The sequence below is a fragment of the Glandiceps talaboti genome, chromosome 7 (genome assembly GCF_964340395.1).
Source record: "Glandiceps talaboti chromosome 7, keGlaTala1.1, whole genome shotgun sequence".
Lineage (NCBI taxonomy): Eukaryota > Metazoa > Hemichordata > Enteropneusta > Spengelidae > Glandiceps > Glandiceps talaboti.
This window is the reverse complement of record NC_135555.1, coordinates 2,115,001-2,134,978: the sequence shown is the minus strand read 5'-3', so window position 1 is coordinate 2,134,978 and position 19,978 is coordinate 2,115,001. Positions and strand designations below refer to the sequence as shown.

Below are 19,978 nucleotides of genomic sequence, written 5' to 3'. Positions count from 1 at the left end.
ATATATCACTACAATAACACACGAACAAATAAACTATATAAAACTTCACACAATAAGCATGCGTATTTTTATTCTTACTACATATATAATAATTTCATATATATTTATATATATATATATATATATATATATATATATATATATATATATATATAGATACTTATTGAACAGGTAGTGGTGTACGAAGTCGGCCTTACTTCTATCTATCTATCTATCTATCTATCTATCTATCTATCTATCTATCTATCTATCTATCTATCTATCTATCTATCTATCTATCTATCTATCTATCTATCTATCTATCTATCTATCTATCTATCCATCCATCCATCTATCTATCTATCCATCTATCTAAAAGTATCTATCTATCTATCTATCTATCTATCTATTATATATATATATATATATATATATATATATATATATATATATATATATATATATATATATATATATATGAATTATATATATACACTGTATTATAAAGGCAGTCTCCAAAAGGGTGTTTGTATCTATATTAATTAGTAAGCATACATATGATAATGTGATGATGTTACTTTACCAATCTAATAATTATTTTCTAGTACGTGTAATTTGTTTATTTTGATATCACTACCAGCTGCACTCATCTAAAATAAAAATAAGTTCGTACATTGTAGAAAGGTTTTACAACTTATTTCACCAAGAAGCTACAAAATGAATGTATAACAGTTGTTTTCTACATAGTCAACGACCTTTTAATAGACACTCTGACCAATGTGATAAATATTTCCTTTCATCCTTTTTCATCTGGATTAGTGTAGGTGAAGTGACAAAAGAGGGGATTGCACTGTCAAAAAATCTATACAGTATTTCCTGGTATCGTATGATATATTTTAAATTCTCGATTGATTACTCCTACCAAATTCAATTTTGGTTAGGTATTCACTTCACTCAGATCTTCACTCCCACGTTGTTCAATACCAAATGGGGGATTTACCAAACTTAAATTGATTTCTCTCCTAATGGCATTGAATAATGCTTACGCTGTCTTAATTTGGGTATACGTTTTTTTTACAGGTCGAACGGGGTCTAACGGAGCCTTGTGTTAAGGTCACCCCAGTAGGTGGGTCACCTTCTATTACCGTGGTGTGCAGGGAATACCTCTTACTTAAATGAACCGAGTAGCGTAACGTTTTCATTTCAAGGATATGTAACAAGTGTGGAGATAACTTAAATCCCAAGCGTATGTACTGCAATAATTGATCGTTACGTTACCACTAAGACCTTATAGAAGAATACAATAGTTCAAAATTCCCATACAACATGAACTCAAGGACACCTGTACTTATTCCATATATGTACATATCCGGTGACGTCATGATGAATTATTCATATACAACAATAGGGTCTACATCTATTGTTTGTCTCCAGTTCCCTGGAACTCGAAACTTTCCCATGCACCGTCGTACACTTAGCTACTTGTGCACATGTGTCACTTTTGGACTGCCGCCAAATCGAAACATGACACTGTTTTAAAGTTAATCACATCACCACGCATCATTGACAAGAGAGTAATTCCGCTCTTCTAAGCAAATTTGGCGTCAAGTATCCGTGGAAAAAATGTCACCATCCTTCAAAGTTGTTGGGTTGGTTAAATCACTGGTATAGGCTATTGGTTTCATTCAGGTATAAACATTTGAAGTGTACACATGCAACAGGTGGATTCGAACAAGGCGTTGTTGACTATATATATATTGGCACAGTTTGTTATCATCAACAAAGAAGAATCAACGCACACCCAAAGTCATTATTTTAGTACTGAGCATACCTCATACTAACTGCAGTTGAAGGTAAGTGTATCTAGATTGTACTAAGGAAATATTCCAAAGGGGACGAAAAAATCCATTATACTGGTACAAGTTTTCATATTTCAACTTTAACTGGTGGTCGAAGTCCAAACACTGATACTGCTACCGTGGAGGTAGGACTTCCATGCTACTCAGTACGCACAATTATGTCTGTAAAATTAATGGTTGAAATTAGGAATTTCGATTGCATTGTTTTCTCGTGTTTATCTTTATAAGTTTCTTACAAAAGGAGCAATTAGGGAAAATGTTCGAGTGGTACATGTAAAGAGTTTAGTGTATGTTATTTGCATTGTCTCCTTTCATCACGGTCTTAATGAATGTTGTTCTTTCCTCTCTCTCTCTCTCTCTCTCTCTCTCTCTCTCTCTCTCTCTCTCTCTCTCTCTCTCTCTCTCTCTCTCTCTCTCTCTCTCCTTACATTATCATGTTATAAAATCTCTTTATGGTATATACAAATCGAACAAGGCCATTATATTTTGTACGTTCTGCCAAATACAATAAAAAGACTTCTGTCGCTTGGTTTCGGTAACTACAGTCGCTTATCGTAGACAGCGTGACTAGAATTGAAGTGGGGGGATTATCAGCAAGTTACAAAAGTGTATTAACTTGAATAAATAACTAATAACAGTGGTCCGCAAAGTTGGTAACAGACACTTACAAAATAATTTACAAAATTAAAACCATATAACAACTAATAACACTAACTACAACAATGATTATTGTAATATAGTGTGCGAAGGCAATTCATGATAACGATTTCAAAAAATACTCAACAAAGTAAAAAATATTGACGTACTGAAACGTCACGTGACAATATATGATATTTGGACGTGATCTCAGTTTTATGCCCCTTTCATGGTTATTATCATAAACATTTATTGTGGTTTATTACCCACTAAGAAATTGTCAAGCAACACAAAAATCTGTTGTTTTTTTAAATTTCTTTCATTGGTCCGAAGCATTGATCAATTCCATACCTATAAAGACTTGCTGAACCGTAGCGTATTATAAATAGACCCGGTAAATATGTCACAGTGTACGTGTCTGTCCACCAGGAAGTAATGTTCTCTCCGACGTATAACACAGCTATGTACCGTCTAGTTTAGTCATTAACTGTAGCGTGACTCGGTAAGTAGACATATGCCAGGTTTATATGCTGACAGTAATGACAATTTCAGCTATTTTAGTGTACCTATGTCAGTCCCACTCCTTGGGTTAACCGTAGACGTTTCTCATTCTCCAATATTTATAGTTAAACGTGTGTGTACGACTACTTGGATATATTAAAATTACGGACAGAAGGTTGAATCTGTTTGAATGTGTTTGTTTTACATCGTGTAATTATTTTGATGCCATGCATAACTTTTAGCATAACATACTTATAGCTGTGAAGTGTTCTGTTGTGCTTATCTTCAAACCACGTGACATGACGTACCCAATCTGCCTGAGTTGAACTGTGTGATATACTTGCAACTGTCCACACCATGACTTAAATTGTCAATGCTATGAAGTAACGTTAATCCTTCTCGGTATTTTCCATATCTTGCATGGTCCGCGTTTTACATTTTCTTACAAACACAATAACTCGTGATATGCTTGGTTACGGTTGCAGGAACTTACAGATACCTACAGTTGACGGAATACAACAATATCTATTGGTAACGTATCAGAACCAGACTGAGTGAAAAATGTGGTGCTTAGTTCGTCGACCTGACGCTGTCGTCGAGGAAGTAGTGGTAGCTCCAAAAGCTGTGGGACAAAAATGTTTGAGAGAGGTATGTAGAAATAAGGAATATTCGATTATTATGATTCTGTGTTTGTGTTGTTGTGATTTAATGGACCATATACTGTGTAATCCGTGAATCCAATAAAACACTTCTCATAAACTTTGGCGACTCTGAGGATTAATAACAGTGGTGTTCAAACGTTCATAGTTTTATCCTAGCAGTTCTATTCACCTCGCTACAGTTAAGTCTGAAAAGACAAGCTATGATAGGCCCATCTATGAAGCAACTAAAATTAATGTTTTAATTCAACAAAGATTTTAAAACTAGCAAAATAGATGTACTTTATGTAGCTGTGTATTTTTACTTTGGATGGCATTGCCTGCAAAACGCACAACTGTTCCTAGCAGGCTCAGCTGTCTGTCCAAGATACTGTATTTACATCGTTACAGGTAGGGGTAGTTGGTCATAGTGCAAGTAATTGCAATTATTTGTATTTGTTGTACAAAGGCCGATATCAAGTAGGTGACAAAGTACACATTGAAAGACTAGGTCTCTGTCTTATTTCCACGAATGTAGATGAATGTGTATTCCATGGAATTGACGATGAATTCGGTGTAATAGGGATGAACACTGGCTGATTACACACCATGACTTAAACCACATCCCCAAGTCGTTGTCACGTGATCAAATAATTGGTTCTCATGACTCGCCGCCAACATACACGTACGTGCAAGCTGAAGCTGTTACACATGAGTCATGGCTTTATATACATGTACTCAGTTTACAAGTACGTTTACGCATAGAGAAGACTTAGTTTGTTTGTTTTCTGTTGTGTTTTGAATCAGTTTGTTTTGCTTTGGATCACTGTACCAAAGTCTGACAATTTAAGTCCTGCAAATACTACGACTGGAGTAAAATATTTTCTTACAACAAGAGATCTATTGGTGGATGTGGGAAATTTCGATCTATTCAAGAATACCGACATTAAACAAAATAAAATGGCAAGAAGTTTATAGAGGGGAGAACTTGTGTTCAAGCATTGTGTATTACAAGTCGACAAAAAGACTGGCAGGAGATTTGAAAGAATTGTAGAAGTAGATACTGGTGTCACGTGACCAATAAATCATAACCATAGATATATTTATATATATGGTCTATGAATGAGTCTCAGTAAAGATTGATAGCATATTTATGTATTACGTAAGAGGTATGACTCACTTATCACTGATCATAATTAATAATGGATATTGAATACTAGTGGGTTTTTTTCATTAAACGTGTTAACAATGAAAGTAATTGTTCATTGTGAGTTACTTTTATCCAAAGCTGTGAATGTAGATCTAGATACCAATATAAGTTTACGAATCGTAAGATTTGAAATCTGAAAACTATCTTGAATACCAATATACGAATCTGAATCTGAAAACCATGTTGAATATTGGAATAGGACAAAGTCCTGTAAATTGGGTCTTGATGTAACCTGCAATCCATTCCCTGGATTGGGATTTTAAAGTTTTCTTTCCAATCACAAAATTTAAAATCTCAATCCGTATGGATTGCAGGCCTGTCTTGACAGTGTCTCTTATCGAGTCCCGTTCTCCGTCTGTCAGCAGGACTAGACTAGGATAAAATAAGAAACAGAATTATTGCAACACCGTCAGATCACGTAATTGAAGTATAATTATTGTTTGTCGTTTTATTACGTCAGACAGGAAGTTGACTTGGTTAAATTTAGACATAATTAATTACAATGTCGTACTAACATGTACACAGCCACGGTAAAATAAGAAACTCTCTCACTAAAATTAGACATAATTAATTACAATGTCGTACTAACATGTACACAGCCACGGTAAAATAAGAAACTCTCTCACTAAAACACACGGGTTCGAGTTTTCGTTTGTGCGAACGCTGCGCATTAATATTGAAATTAATGTTTTATGAAATTTTAAGCCATGAAGGGAGGGACGCATTTATTACAAAATGGCCGCAGTTATAAAACATGGTTAGATACTGACAGGACAACTGTGTTGCAAATGTAAACAAGTTTTCATATATTTATCCACTCGATTTTTTCGGGTACACGTGTATCTTCTTAATAGGTCAACTCTTAAACTCTTTGTAGTACGTCCCACGCCGTCATTTGTTGTCATTTACTTTGTGTTACCTGAGAACTACGTGGGCTAAAACATAATATTGAAATGACACTATCAAGGTTTCAATCTTTTCATGTTTGATTGATGGAAATTCTTATCTCGAAATCCCATCTTGGGTATTCTATCTCAAATTCCGATCGTTGTTTTGTATTTAACAAATACCAATCTCTCTCTGTAAGTGTTTTAAATTCGGATAATCTGAAAAAGATTCATTATCGAACAGGAAAGGCAAACAATTTGGAATTTCCTGTTGTGTTGACACCGCTATTGTAGGATGATGTGTGGGAAACATCGCAGTCGTTCTTTTCAGGCTAATGTCACTTTAATGACTGTCACCATGCATACGGTTAATTATGATAGAAATCCCGGAGATAGGGACCATCGGTACAGATAATGGTTTTTTATGTTTCGTATTGACAAATACAGTGACAACCTTGTCTCTCAGAAATGAACCCATGTTCATTCCATTATTGTCTGCGCCGGGGCGTTCGTATTACTCTTATGTTGGTTTTGTGCATGAACTTAATCGTCTGCGAAATGCAACAACTGTCGGGCGTGACCATGTGTGCGACCTGACTGTGAAGTACAATTCACAAACTGTCTGGAGAACATTCTTCTACACAGCTTTGTTTTGTTTTCACTTATATGAATGTATTTTGTTATTAGATACTAGTAAACTACTGTGTTTGTTCCACATTTGTCTCTGTGTCATCTACCATGCATGCATGAAAACTAAGTAGACTGTCTAAAAAACTGAATACGAAATATGTAGAAATAACAGTTGCATGCTTGGGAAGGCAAAGAGAATGTTCTATTTGTGGTTCCATGATGTTCGCTTACGTGTAATTTGGGATGCTATACATACAGCTTTCTGCAAGGTGATCGAACTGTTTTAATGTCTCATACATGTATAGTCCAGTGTTAAAACTTAGAAAATAACTCGCCTGAATGCCAACGTGGTATTGAATCATAAAAAAGATATGTTACGATTCGACGAAGGATAGCACTAGACTAAGTAACCAAACAAGCTCGTAGTTCTAAGGACGATAGTCCGACTCGCTTTGCAGGCCACGAAGTTGATCAATGGCATTTTTGTGAATGCCGAAAGTTGCTGACCAAGGCCCGCGCGTGTCTGATAGGCAATGTACAATGAATGTGCTAATGGCCTTAGATCATAAGACATGAATGCCTTCACATGACATTGCACTATTTTGTGCAATATTTCCCATTCTTATATTTTTCAATCTACGCATAAACTTTTATGGAAAATAACCATGTTGTGATTATCAAACTACGGATTTTTATTGGCCAAAGCAAACATCCCCATGTACACCATTGGATTCAAATGAACTTCACCTAACAACGTTCAAGTGTTGTTCAACCGTGAAGGACAGTTTTATAGGACAAGTGTAAGTGCATGAGTCACCAATGACCTTCAACATTGTTCGCAGTAAAGACTTTGCAAATACTAGAACATGATAAAAACACAAAGTGACTAAATACCTCAAGTACAGTATGTGTATTTATTTTCATATCACCAGGTATGTGAAAGACTTGGAATCATTGAGACTGACTACTTTGGGTTACGTTACACTGGAAAGAAAGGAGAGCAACTATGGTTAAATCTACGTAATCCTATCCGGGATCAGCTCCCTAACTTCCCTCCTTATCGTCTGGAATTACAAGTCAAGTTTTTTGTCAACCCACAACAGATTCTGCAGAGAGAAACAAGGTGTATATTCTAATGCAACGTTTCTTCCCCTTCAAAAATCTTCAGTACAATAAATGCTGTCATTTCAATATATCTACATAACCAATAGACCGTTTTAAAAGTCCTTTACCGGGCTTTCAATCGATCGTGACATTGTCACCGGAAGTCCTTTGAATTTCAACTTTTGATTAAAAAAATCGCATGTACTCGATCAAACTTCCATCTCTTTGTTTCAGTTGTCGCTTTTAGACTTCGTTTTTAAGTTCAAATACAACCTTTGCTGTACGTTCAAATTAATAACATAAAATATTCTCTACTTTATGTCTCTAGAAACCAGTTTTATCTGCAACTAAAATCTGACCTTGTTGGCGGGAAATTCAAATTAGATCGTCGTCAGGTGATCATCTTGTCAGCGCTGATTGCACAAATAGAGTTTGGAGATCATGCAGAGGGACAGAACAGGTAAATACCCTTAATTACTCTAAATATCGACATAGTTTCTTTCGATGAGGTTTTTATACATTGGACCAGCTTTCAAAAGTTACTATATACTATAATAATATAACATATTTTGGATCAAGAAGATCACCGTTATCACACACTTTATTCTTACAGGTACCCATCATATGTTCCGGAATGGACTGTAGATCTAGATCACGTGATAGCTACCCAACATAGCAGACTAAGAGGTATGAACACTATTCGATTTGTCGTCAATTAGTCTATTTTGGCATCATGTAATTACACCCCCCCCCTCCCCGGCTAGAAATGACATATAGCTATAAACCCTTATCCCCAATGAATTTATCTCGATGTTGTACATTATACTGTTTATACAATTTATGTGATTCATAAAAGTTTATTGACATGCACAAATAGTGAAAGCTTTCTCAGTAAAATTATAATTTGTTGTTGTTCTTTTTTCTTTTGCTATTGCTCTTTTGCCAGACGAAATGTTCGTGAAACGCATTCTGGTTTTTAAACTCAAACAAGTGCATGCAAACACCTTAAAAAAAGGACAAGATAAACAGTAGACCCTTTAAAACTGAATTTATATTGTGTTTACTATAGATATGGATGAAGATTCTGCCAAGATAAACTTTCTTCTGGAAATGCATCAACTGGAAAAGTACGGAATGGAAACCTACTCTGCCTGGTCATGTGACCAAGATAAGGAACCAGTCGAGATTGGCATAAAAGAGGACGCAGTCAAAATTTTTGACAAGAATGGGAAAATTGTGCTTGCAAGGTAAACCAGATTTATTGAAGGAAAAGGAATTTGCAAATTGTAAACGTTGATTATTTTGTGGTATAAGCATGATATGTGTACATAGTGATTGTGGTGAACATGCTCAGTAATCCACTTCATTTCTCCAATTGCAAGTTCGTGTTGTAAAGCGCCTCCAGTGGTGACTTCAGAATTGTGACTGAAAATGATAACCCTTCGCAGTGGATATCTTAAAAGGTGTATTTCATATGCAAGAAATCTTGTCAAGAAGATATTTCAAAGAACGATTAGTTAGGTCTTCACACAATATACAGTCAATTGCAAGTTTTACCAATAGATTGTTTTCATTCCTATTTCATCTATGCACTATTGCACTTGTACTATTTCTTAGACACTTGTGTTTTCCTTGTTAACGTTGCAACGTCAAATATAATTCCCCTACCTGTGTATCTGAAACATTTATCTGAAGAAAAGATACTACATAAAGATATTGTGTTATAGTATAGAGTATATTGCCACTTTTGTAGTCGCAGGATTCGTGTTCTATTTTTAGAAAACATTATGCTAGCTAGCTAGCACGGCAAATCAGGATATCAGTTACAATGCAATGGTTTAATCAATGTGTATATTTTGTATTGCAGTTACCGCTTTAACAATATACGACAAGCTGCTTTTCAAGGAAGACATTTCTTCCTTCTGATCACCGGGGAAACATCATCACCGAATGGAAAGGCAAGAAAGAAGATATGCTTTCAAATGCAAAGTAAAACATCAGCTAGTGCCATCTATAGATGTTTTACAGAAGTCTACACATTCTACAGACGTAACACTGTTGGTGATTGGGTTAAACAATCAGGTATGTTTTTTATAGTCACTTTATGTAACAATGCAGGCGATTGGTTCAGATACACTCAATGTAATAGAGATACTATGCATGAAATGTGCTAGTATATTTATATTATATTGTCATGCCGTTGGTCCATGTGATATACTTTACAGTGCCCCACTCTAATATTTAAATTTATGACATTATTGTGAGAGTAGTGTACTTACAGTAGAATGAAAGATTCACCGTTGAGGGCGCTCCTTTCATCTTGCGCTACATACAGGGAGCAGCGCCTTCAATTTGTCATTACATCATAATAAGCCGTGTTCTATAGTAATTATGTCTGTATAATATAAATGTAAGTATGCAATGGACTGTAACGCAATAATAGACGTTGGAATATATGATGTAATGTAATACAATGTAATGTTATATTGTACTATAATGCATAGAATTAACACGATAAAGTATATTAATATAATTATAGTGTAATTTGATTTCGATTGAATGGTTGATTCGTTTCGTTTTTCAGTGAAAACATGTTGACTTTTATTATCGTTGGCAATATTTGACTTGAGTAATCAGTTAACAGATAGATCTAATATAAAACGTTATTTAGTATATTGAAACTGTAACTTATGATTATCCGAAGAAATATGTGAAAAACTGAATGACATGTATCCCTAGGTCTGAAATAAATCGTGTACTTTGCCAATCAATTGGCACACTGAGTAAAGTAAATATACTGGTATCTACGTGAAACTAGATTTGCTAGTAGAGCCTATCTCTGTTCACGAAGCATTGTCACTTACTTCTCTCTTTCGCTCTCTACAGGTAACCATGGCAATGTGCTCGAAAGTATCATTTCCTACTTTCGTCCACGTTCATCGTCAACAAATAAGCAATATAACTTTGATGTGATTCGCACACGAACAGAGGCTATTGACAGGATAAAACAAAAGTTGGAAGTGGCTCGCAACGAAGAGATGCTACGAACGAGGATGAGGTCGGGTAGTGATGGCGAATCAAATGCCCCCAGTAATGGCAGGTGAGAGTCATGTATTAAAATCAACCCATGGTAATACTCTTGGCATGTTTCAAAGGATGTGTTACCAAAGCGGGTTCTCTTTTCGAAATTTCGACTTGGAGGAAATGGGTAAACTTTTTCAAAGAAAGCTGTACTTTTTCGATATATTTTTCGTAAAAGTAGACAAACCTTTGTCAAATGGCAACTAACCACCCAGTCCGGCCTTAATTTGTTAGTGCTGGGCGAAATTTCTTGAAAATTGTTTGAAATGAAATCTTAATTCACAGAATTGTTCTCTGCACCAACACTTGCAAGTTTGTCATACGTATGCATTCCCGTGGAAATCTTTGGATTAGATAGAGAATAAAATAAAGAAATCGAAGTAATGTGATATTTTATGTTAGGTATGGCCATTATCAAAATGGCAGTCAACTATATCATGATGGTATTAACAATTACTCTCTCCTTACCTATAAACAGGTATCGCAAAAGACGTACTTCAGATAGTATAAAAGCTGGTTTCCATGAACCCACTCGTCGGCAACTTTGTAGGATGCGTCTTCGACAGAGCTCGACTGATATCAGTCCTACTGTAGACGACAGTGGCGCAGATATATTTTCCCATAGAGGAAGAAGTCTATCTGAAGGAAATCTCCTGAGGGCTGTAGAAAACGAAAGTGTTCCAGACACGGTCGTTGAGGGCAGACCAGTTCGCAAATGCTCATCAGAAGGCAACTTGTTAGATTCGGATTTCGACTACACACCTGCTGTTGACACAAGACGGAGAGCGAACAGCTTAGAAATTCGTAAAGAATTACATAATTTGGAAGAATCGCTAAACTGTAAAATTTGTATGGACAAGAAAATGAATACTGCGTTTTGTCCTTGCGGTCATATGGTTTGCTGCCGAAAGTGTGCAAGTCAGTGCACTGAATGTCCCGTCTGTCGTTCCGAAATTAAATGGTTGCAAACTATTTATATGCAATAAACATTAATTACCAATGTGCACTTTTAGATATAATCAATTTCCAGAAAACGGTGCTCTTTTTTAATGTGATATTCATTTTTTTATTAATCCAAGAAAATTACATCGCAAAATGTCAGTGTAGTTTTGAACAGATTTTACGTAGTTACGTTTCGTACACGTACATGAATTGATTGATTGCTGCTGCAGGCAGTAGCTTTCCATCAGTGAGGGTTTAACACAATGACCACAATTTTTAAATTCTTTCATGGAATAGCAAGTAACTCTTTTTTGAGTATATTTATGGATATTTTAATACGAACATACGTTGGGATGTTTTGAATTTTAGAATTATAGTGTTTTGCAATACTAAATGTATATAAACAACTTAAATTTACCGTACTGATTGGGTATTATTAAACAAAAACTGTAACACTTCTAGTGTACACTCGATATTTACTCCTAACTTGGTTTTGGAATATTTATACGTATGTACCGTAATTTTTGCATCTTATGGCTAATAAATATAAAAGGTTTATGGGTATATTATTTTTTGTAAATATTTCATTAATGAGATTTGTGTTACACATTACAGTGTTTTGCCGTCCTCTTCAAGCATGCGTAGTAATGCTACCGTTAGAATTTCCACAGAATGTAGTTATTTCACAATATAAAAATACTGTATTATGCAAATAGCCTACTCGGTATGCAAATAACGTTTTCAGAGGAGCTGCCCGGTTGCGTGTGCGCGAGTTTGAGCTTGTACATTCAATTTGTCGATATATGCCTGTGTATTTGTGTTTCTGGATGTGTGTTTCTGGCTGTGAGCTCTCTGTGAACAATATTTTGGTGTATCTTTTACACATATTAGCCTACATGTAGCATCAACCTAGCTATCAATAGCAAATTTTCCAAGCAGAGCAGTCGAAAAATTAGCCTGTCCACGTCTCAACGTGGCTGAATCTATGTCCGATCAGCCCAGTAGTAGACAGCAGGCTATTGAAAATTTGTAAGTTGTTGAAAATGACTTTATACAGTATGTATAAACTGTAATTACATCACTAATTCTAAATGACTTTGCATGTATCTACAAACTTCTATGATAGATGGCACTGTTTGTTACTATCACGTCACGTGACTTCATTTACTGAAAGTACTATTAGACTTGACAATTGGCTAGCTGTGAGTGGTAAACATTTACATTTTTATACATTTTTTGAAAAATATTGCTTCGACCCTAAGGCGCACAAAACATCGGCCAGAATACATCTTCTGATGAGAGTTTGATGAAAAATGTACAGATATCACTGGGGAAAAACATATATGCATGAAGGTCAAGAAGACAAAGAATTTCTTATCTTTTTCTTTTAAATGTTAAAAAAATGTATAGGGTGGTGGGTTATCGCATAGTTTACACATAGCGGACTCGGCCAACTGTGACCTCGCAATTAATCGGGCTATGAAAAACTTAGTTCTGACAAATAAGTTTTACAATTTTGCATGACTCAGCGAACTCTCATTTTATATTTTACATCTTAAAGTAGAAATGATATTTATCAAAGAGGAATTAGCAAGCAACCACCATACCCCGGCCCCAACCCGGCACCCATATTTCCCTTTATCACCCAGAATTTTTTGAAAGACGTTATACTTAGAAATAATGTTTTGAACAAAGTTACATGTCCAACAACGTTTGTTGTTATTGGTACCCGCACCTAACGTGCCTTCACCAGTAAACGTGGAGATGCGGCTAGCGATTAGAGGTACGTTTATCTAAGTACATGTTATAATTGAAAGGAAAGTAAAAGTGTGTCAACACTGGGAAAGTAGCTGAGCTAACTTTCGATTTGGTAACACAATTCGCCGAAATGTAGGTCCGACACTGCGCCTGCGCCAGTTAGGGGGTTTCCCCATTTGTCTTTTTAGCAAAAACCGCCTTAACGTAACTTAACGAGCATTTAGTTTCTACGTCTCTAGATCTCTCTAGTAATCTGTGACGGGTAAGTGCATATATCACGAATACACATAGTGATAAGAAACGTTTTTTGATGAAACCGTCTAAGACCTCAGCCGGACTGAACATTTTTTGTTGTCACAGGTCTAAAACAGCTTCCTGGTTTAAAGTTCAAGTATCACAGAATGTATTGTTACATGTATCGCTATAATCATCGTCGTTGATTCAAAATTCTAGAATTTCGATCTCTTCACATTAGATTCCTCAAATGTTGCTGTACACTTAAAAAATGATATACTGATACCATTATTTCTTGTGAACATTTCACAATTTAGAGTCGGAACATGTAGTTTGACCAACTCAACGATTCATACAGCGTTAAACTGAAATCGCATATCTAATTCACTGTTGCCTATTTCATGATGATTATTGTGAATCTTAGTCCAGTGTTAACATGTAGCACATGATATTAATTTTGACTAATGGCAGTCATATATCCCTAGTAAAAATTTGAAACTACAACATAAGCAAGGCCGCTTTAAAAATTGCCTAATACTTGGCAGCAAAGAACGAGACCTCAGTGTCGTGTCAAAGGTCACATACCTTTTAGCGTACTACATATCAATCATGAAATATATTGACAGCCAACCAATATTTGTTGTTTTATGTATCAAGTAAAACATACCATATAAGTTAGATAGACAATACAATGTAGTTTCATGATCAAGATTTTATATCTTCATTTTTCACGAGTCGACAAGTGTCATAGGGTGTCTCCTAACGACTGGTTAATACGACAAACCGACAGGTGTTTTGGGGTCTCTACTAACGACTGGTTAATACGACAAACCGACAGGTGTTTTAGGGTGTCTACTAACGACTGGTTAATACGACAAACCGACAGGTGTTTTAGGGTCTCTACTAACGATTGGTTAATACGACAAACCGACAGGTGTTTTAGGGTCTCTACTAACGACTGGTTAATACGACAAACCGACAGGTGTTTTAGGGTCTCTACTAACGACTGGTTAATACGGAAAAGTCGTGATCATTAGTTAGCAATTATCAACAAAAAAAATATGTCTGATGAGTTCTCTAGGAAATGACATGTGATAGATAGGAGAGGCAGAAATAACCATGATAACCACTGAGATCAAAATTCAAATAACCCAGGACATGGATTATTACTCAGGCTACTATAGTCTGAGATAAGTATTGTGTTATTTTTTTCGAATTTTCATTGTATGCAAAGGTACCTTATAACAAAACACTGTAGTATTGATCAGGTTACCTCCCACCCGTACACTTCATTACTTTAAAAAGGACAAGAGTCAGATCTGAACACTTTTTCTATCATTTTGTTTTATCTAATTCGTTCATCCATCCATCCATCCATCCATCCATCCATCCATCCATCCATCCATCCAACCAACCATCCAACCAACCAACCAACCAACCAACCAACCAACCAACCAACCAACCAACCACCATTCATCCACCCAACCTCAGTAGTGGTCCGAGACCGAAACCAATCACCCACCCACCCACCCACCCACCCACCGACCCACCGACCGACCGACTGACTGACTGACTGACTGACTGACTAACTAGGTTTGGTTAATATTCAGGAGTCATGGATGATCGTACTATCTTACTCTATGACATACCTATGGGACTGGGTGAAGGACAACTACGCAGTTACTTATCTAAGACACTGTCAGGACGATACGAAATATATAAGGATTTCGACTTTGCATTGGTGACTTGTGCAGATAAAAATGGTAAATAAATAATACACTGTGCGCATTGAATGTTCGAATTGCTGACCACTGCTGTACGTGTACGTACGTACGTACGTACGTACGTACGTGTGTGTGTGTGTGTGTGTGTGTGTGTGTGTGTGTGCCTGTGTATGTGTCTGTGTCTGTGTCTGTGTTTGTGTCTGCGTATACATATAGCGTTTAGAACAGGAGGGTGTGAATAATGATCAAACTACAGACAGATCAAACACACCTTGCGCATGTTTAGGCTACATAACAAAGGCAATGGTAACATCAAATAAACATAACAGTACTCAATCATTCGATTGTATTCACAGATGCGGATACATTGGTTGAGCAAACCACAGACAAGGAAACTCATGAAGGTTTGAAAGCGGTGAAGTGTTTTCAGGTAAAATTTACATATTACACATATACATACATACATACATACATACATACATACATACATACATACATACATATATGACCTTTCTGATCAACTTTGGGGTTTGTGTGACACTATGAATACTCTCTAAACACGTGCTACTGTACCTACACCAAAACTTGGTTGCTAATACTTGTTGCTCCTGGATTGCTGGCTACTGTGTACTGTGTAGACTAGTATTGCATTCAACACCATAAACTCAACCTACACCAATGGGACACTAAGTTAAGTTGCCAATTGGAGTATGAACATTAACTGTATATATTTGGTACCGTGTAAACGAGCGAGTTCTCGTCTTACGGTCAATTTTTATACAATACCATACGGACTGTTTGAAAGCCATTAGAGCTCCATCGTGACATTTCTACGCCTAATATTGTTTGCCAATAAAGTTTTTAATTTTATCCAGTCATTTGCATAATTAATGATTTTCATTGATGGTGCATGTCGATATTAAGTATTCAAGTTTTGCTTCTTTATCTTTATCTGCTTCAATAGTCGCTCTGTAAAGTAAAAGCTGAAGTAATTCCAGAATTCCATGGGCTCCTTCGGAGCCTTTCCACTGACGAGGTGAAGAAGCTTGATAACATAGGTGTTGATCAGAAATGGAAAAATACTCTCTCTTCGACAGTGTCTGTGAGAGGGACACTTGACCAGATGAAAGCATTTGAATTAAGGATAAAAGAGTTTGCCCATCGTCGTAAGAAAGTGACTGACATAACCAATGCCTCAAGAAGCAATGCAGACTATTCGTCATCGACAATAACAATACAAGGATCAAGGGTACTGTACATATACATATTACTATACTTTACTAGGCCTGATGAGAAGAAAATATAACGTGTCCATTAACATTTGAACATCACACTCCCCTTCCTTCACTGGATTGAAATAATGTTTTGTTGCATCAACAATAAACTTATCAGAGGAAATAGTGTAGACAGCCATGGTGTTACATTTGTAATTCTCTGTACACCACTTTTCACTGCTAAAGCAACATCATCACATACTTTAGGAGAACTTACAGAAAAGCATGCAATAGATTGTTTGAACTCAATATATATGAGCTTGACCAATATTTGATGAGCTATTTACCATATTTAATACCAGCCACATACAAGTTTATCTTTTATACGGTATACATAAGGTTTTCAAATTTCTCCATCATAAAGCCTTAAAGCCTCATAAGCCCAAGATTTGTTTGCAAATTTCGGAATTTCCTTGGCTGACTTCAAATAATTAGAAATGTTTATAATAGTTCTTTTTCTTGAAAAAACATCTACCCTCATCACACTAAGTAGATTGTCTTATCCAATAAAAATCACATTATATACAGTGTCAAAATAAAAGTTGATATTACAATTTACAAACTAGTCACAAAGATATAGAATATTTTGTTTAGGCCAAAAAAGAAGAATTGTTTCTGGTCACCATGCGCATCCTTTAAATACGGGAGCTTAATGAGGACCACAGGAGTAGTTTTTAAAAAAACAAAAAAAAAACAATGTGAGTTGTTGTTTTTACCATGGGAGTAGAATTTTTTAGTTTTACCATGGGAGTAGTTTTTTAACCATGGGAGTAGTTGTTTTTTTAGTTTTATCATAGGAGTAGTTTTTTTTTTACGATGAGAGTAGTTTTTATTTCATGGGAGCAGTTTTTTTTACAATGGGAGTAAAAACATGGTCAAACTAAAAAAATGCCTACTCCCATGGTAAAAACGTACTCCCATGAAATAATAAATACTTCCATGGTAAAAAAGTGCTGACATGGTTTTAAAAGAACTACTCCTGTATCCTCATTAATAAGCTTCCGTACTTGAATACCCCCACGTCGGTCTTTGTGTGTGTGTTTGTCCAGCCCATGCCGTCTCAGATCCGTGGGGAAACTCAAATATAACCCTTCCTACTTCAGCGAAGACAACTGAAGAGCCAATCATGGATAAGGAAATGACATCCCCCCACATGCACATTGGCTCTAGAGTACTAAATAAAAGGATATATAGTAGACTGAGTGAAGTTTTGTTGAAAATTAAAAAAAAAACCATCGCGTCGTCGCACCATTTTAGACAAACTGTCCTGACCAGAATTTTTTTTAGCCTTATAGATATTTAACATACTAAGCTGTGATCATGACGTTATTAAATGTAATGTGTGGGTTGCAAATAATAGTTTCAGAGTTTGATAATGCCATTTTTATTGCTTTAAATACACATGACTAGGTATTTCAAAATTGCACTGCAGAAGTTGCCCCTTGGTGTGTTGTATTATGTCCACATATCGAAGAAGAGAAGGATATCATTGAAAAAGGAGCCGATGTTCATACTGCTTTTGGCCAGAAAAACAAATTTGGTCAAAAGTGTATAGTGACTGGAAGATCATTGGATCTATTATGTAGAGCCGAGGAAAAAATAACTTCCATAGCAAAGAGAGCCAATTTTCTGGGTCTCAAACCTCAAGGATTGCAGATAGTTGACGCTACCTTGCCTCTGCAGACAGCGTGTTCAGGAAACTTCACATCATTCAAAGAACAACCACGTCGTCAACTAATTGGTACACCAAGCGAACGAATAGCGACAAGCAATATTCAACAAACTCATCTCATCCCAGAGAAAAACAGGACTTCCACTCGTACTACCACAACCCCGTCCATAATGACAACACAAGCAGTAACAAGTTCATCTTTAAAAGACAGAGAGGTACATTCTATAATGCAAGAAGAGAATCTGAAGAAGGAAGAAACACCAAAATACGCACACTTTGCTGGACGGACCGACTGCTTACAGCTAACTGAAGTAAATACGCATAGTTCAAGCAAGGGTGTGGGAAAATCGATTGCTTCTGACAAAGTGTTTTCTTCAGATTATGAGGCAGTGACGACTCTAGCAGATAAAAGTTCATCATCGGTAACCTGGTCAGTTAAACATGAAATGAGACACCACAACCTATCTCCTGACAAACAAGGTGCTAAGACAGTCGAATTACCAACTACAGTAGAAACTGTTGGAAAACATTCACTGTCAAAAGTCAAGATTACGTCGAAATCTCACGCCAAAATTTCAACAGTTTCCGCCGTGGACATGCGCATAAAACGGTGTGTGGGTCAAGAGCGAGGACATAATATAACACATAACATACCCACCAAAAATGTGGAAGTAACAGCGAACACCTCCGAAAATGACTCAGAATACAACAACGTTACTAAGACAGACACCTTCGAGAGTGTAGCAAGAGAAACAGCATCAGAAAAAACAAAATCCCATTCCATCATGCAAGAACAAACTTCACTAGAGACATCCATGGTATCTATTCCTGAAGAGAACCTGGATTTTTCACAGTGTCTAGAACAATTACAATTGTCGAAAAGAACACATAACGGCATCCTGATTTCCATTTTTCGTGATGACATCACAAGAGTTCGCACAGATGTGATTGTCAATGCCGCAAATGGTTATCTCAGTCATGATGGGGGAGTAGCGAGAGCAATATCATGTTGTGGTGGACCTGTAATTCAACGAGAATCCACACAGTATATTCAGCAACATGGTCCACTTCCCACTGGTGGAGTATGTTTCACCTCAGGTGGCGACCTTCCCTGTCAATACGTGATTCATGCTGTTGGTCCAGCTGTTTACCACGGAGATGACTTATCTACGGCCACAGAATGTTTGCAAGAGTTGATTGTAAGAGTATTAGACGTTGCAGCGAACGGTCTTGGAGCGAGATCAATTGCCTTTCCAGCAATTAGCACAGGTAATTTTTTGTGAATTGATATTGCATATATATATATATATATATATATATATATATATATATATATATATATATATATATATATATATATATATATATATATATATATATATATATATATATATATATATATATATATATATATATATATATATATATATACGCTATTGATATTTAATAATAGTGATGACATTTCATAAGATGGATTAATTGCATAACATATGTCAAAAGAAAACTTGACCTGTCTGTTAAATGTCAATATAACAATGACAGTAAAGGACTGGTTTTCTCACTCTCGGCCAAGTTGATCGACACTTTGACCACTGTTTTGTGTAGTCATTATGACATTGCACTTTATTGTTTTTCATTTTCATTTTTACAGTAACTGTAAATATCAAATACCGCCACCACAGTACATCACAGTACAATATGATGGCCTTGTCTACTACTCTCCACCGGCAATATTTATGACTCCATGTACTATGAACATAGAATATTTCCCTATTAAAGAGTTCACAGATATATTAACTTTCAAATTTATTTTAAATTTATTTGTTTGTTTTTTGCATAGGTATATATG

General features: G+C 36.0%; 3 protein-coding genes across 4 annotated transcripts in view; all 3 read left to right on the top strand.

Moving 5' to 3' along the window:
* The first annotated feature begins 1,533 nt into the window (after window positions 1-1,533).
* LOC144437603 (E3 ubiquitin-protein ligase MYLIP-like) lies at window positions 1,534-12,014 on the top strand. 2 transcript variants are annotated; one of them, XM_078126576.1, is made up of 10 exons: window positions 1,534-1,832; window positions 2,808-2,976; window positions 3,461-3,623; window positions 7,273-7,463; window positions 7,773-7,904; window positions 8,058-8,131; window positions 8,514-8,691; window positions 9,312-9,526; window positions 10,331-10,544; window positions 11,004-12,014. In XM_078126576.1, exons 3-10 carry the CDS (start codon window positions 3,537-3,539, stop codon window positions 11,509-11,511), a joined length of 1,599 nt encoding a protein of 532 aa, XP_077982702.1. In that variant the 5' UTR covers window positions 1,534-1,832; window positions 2,808-2,976; window positions 3,461-3,536; the 3' UTR covers window positions 11,512-12,014. The 2 variants fall into 2 exon arrangements, with proteins under 2 accessions (XP_077982702.1, XP_077982701.1); XM_078126575.1 differs by lacking the exon at window positions 2,808-2,976.
* Window positions 12,015-15,062: 3,048 nt separating this feature from the next.
* Window positions 15,063-16,289, top strand: LOC144437362 (uncharacterized). The gene is made up of 4 exons (XM_078126287.1): window positions 15,063-15,222; window positions 15,540-15,613; window positions 16,148-16,219; window positions 16,281-16,289. Exons 1-4 carry the CDS (start codon window positions 15,075-15,077, stop codon window positions 16,287-16,289), a joined length of 303 nt encoding a protein of 100 aa, XP_077982413.1. The 5' UTR covers window positions 15,063-15,074.
* A 2,010-nt stretch (window positions 16,290-18,299) lies between these two features.
* LOC144437361 (uncharacterized) overlaps window positions 18,300-19,978 on the top strand; it is a 3,827-nt gene continuing 2,148 nt past the window's right edge. Inside the window, exons 1-2 of the mRNA XM_078126286.1 lie at window positions 18,300-19,398; window positions 19,970-19,978. The exon at window positions 19,970-19,978 is cut by the window's right edge and continues 719 nt beyond it. Of these exons, the coding sequence (XP_077982412.1) occupies window positions 18,300-19,398; window positions 19,970-19,978 (1,108 nt within the window). The remainder of the gene's footprint in view (window positions 19,399-19,969) is intronic.

Coding starts and splice junctions, on each gene's coding strand:
- LOC144437603 (XM_078126575.1), top strand. CDS start 3,537: ATGTGGTGCTTAGTTCGTCGACCTGACGCTGTCGTCGAGGAAGTAGTG. Junction 8,692..9,311: donor GGGAAAATTGTGCTTGCAAG/GTAAACCAGATT, acceptor TTTGTATTGCAG/TTACCGCTTTAACAATATAC. Junction 9,527..10,330: donor TGATTGGGTTAAACAATCAG/GTATGTTTTTTA, acceptor CGCTCTCTACAG/GTAACCATGGCAATGTGCTC.
- LOC144437362 (XM_078126287.1), top strand. CDS start 15,075: ATGGATGATCGTACTATCTTACTCTATGACATACCTATGGGACTGGGT. Junction 15,223..15,539: donor GACTTGTGCAGATAAAAATG/GTAAATAAATAA, acceptor TTGTATTCACAG/ATGCGGATACATTGGTTGAG. Junction 15,614..16,147: donor AAGCGGTGAAGTGTTTTCAG/GTAAAATTTACA, acceptor CTGCTTCAATAG/TCGCTCTGTAAAGTAAAAGC.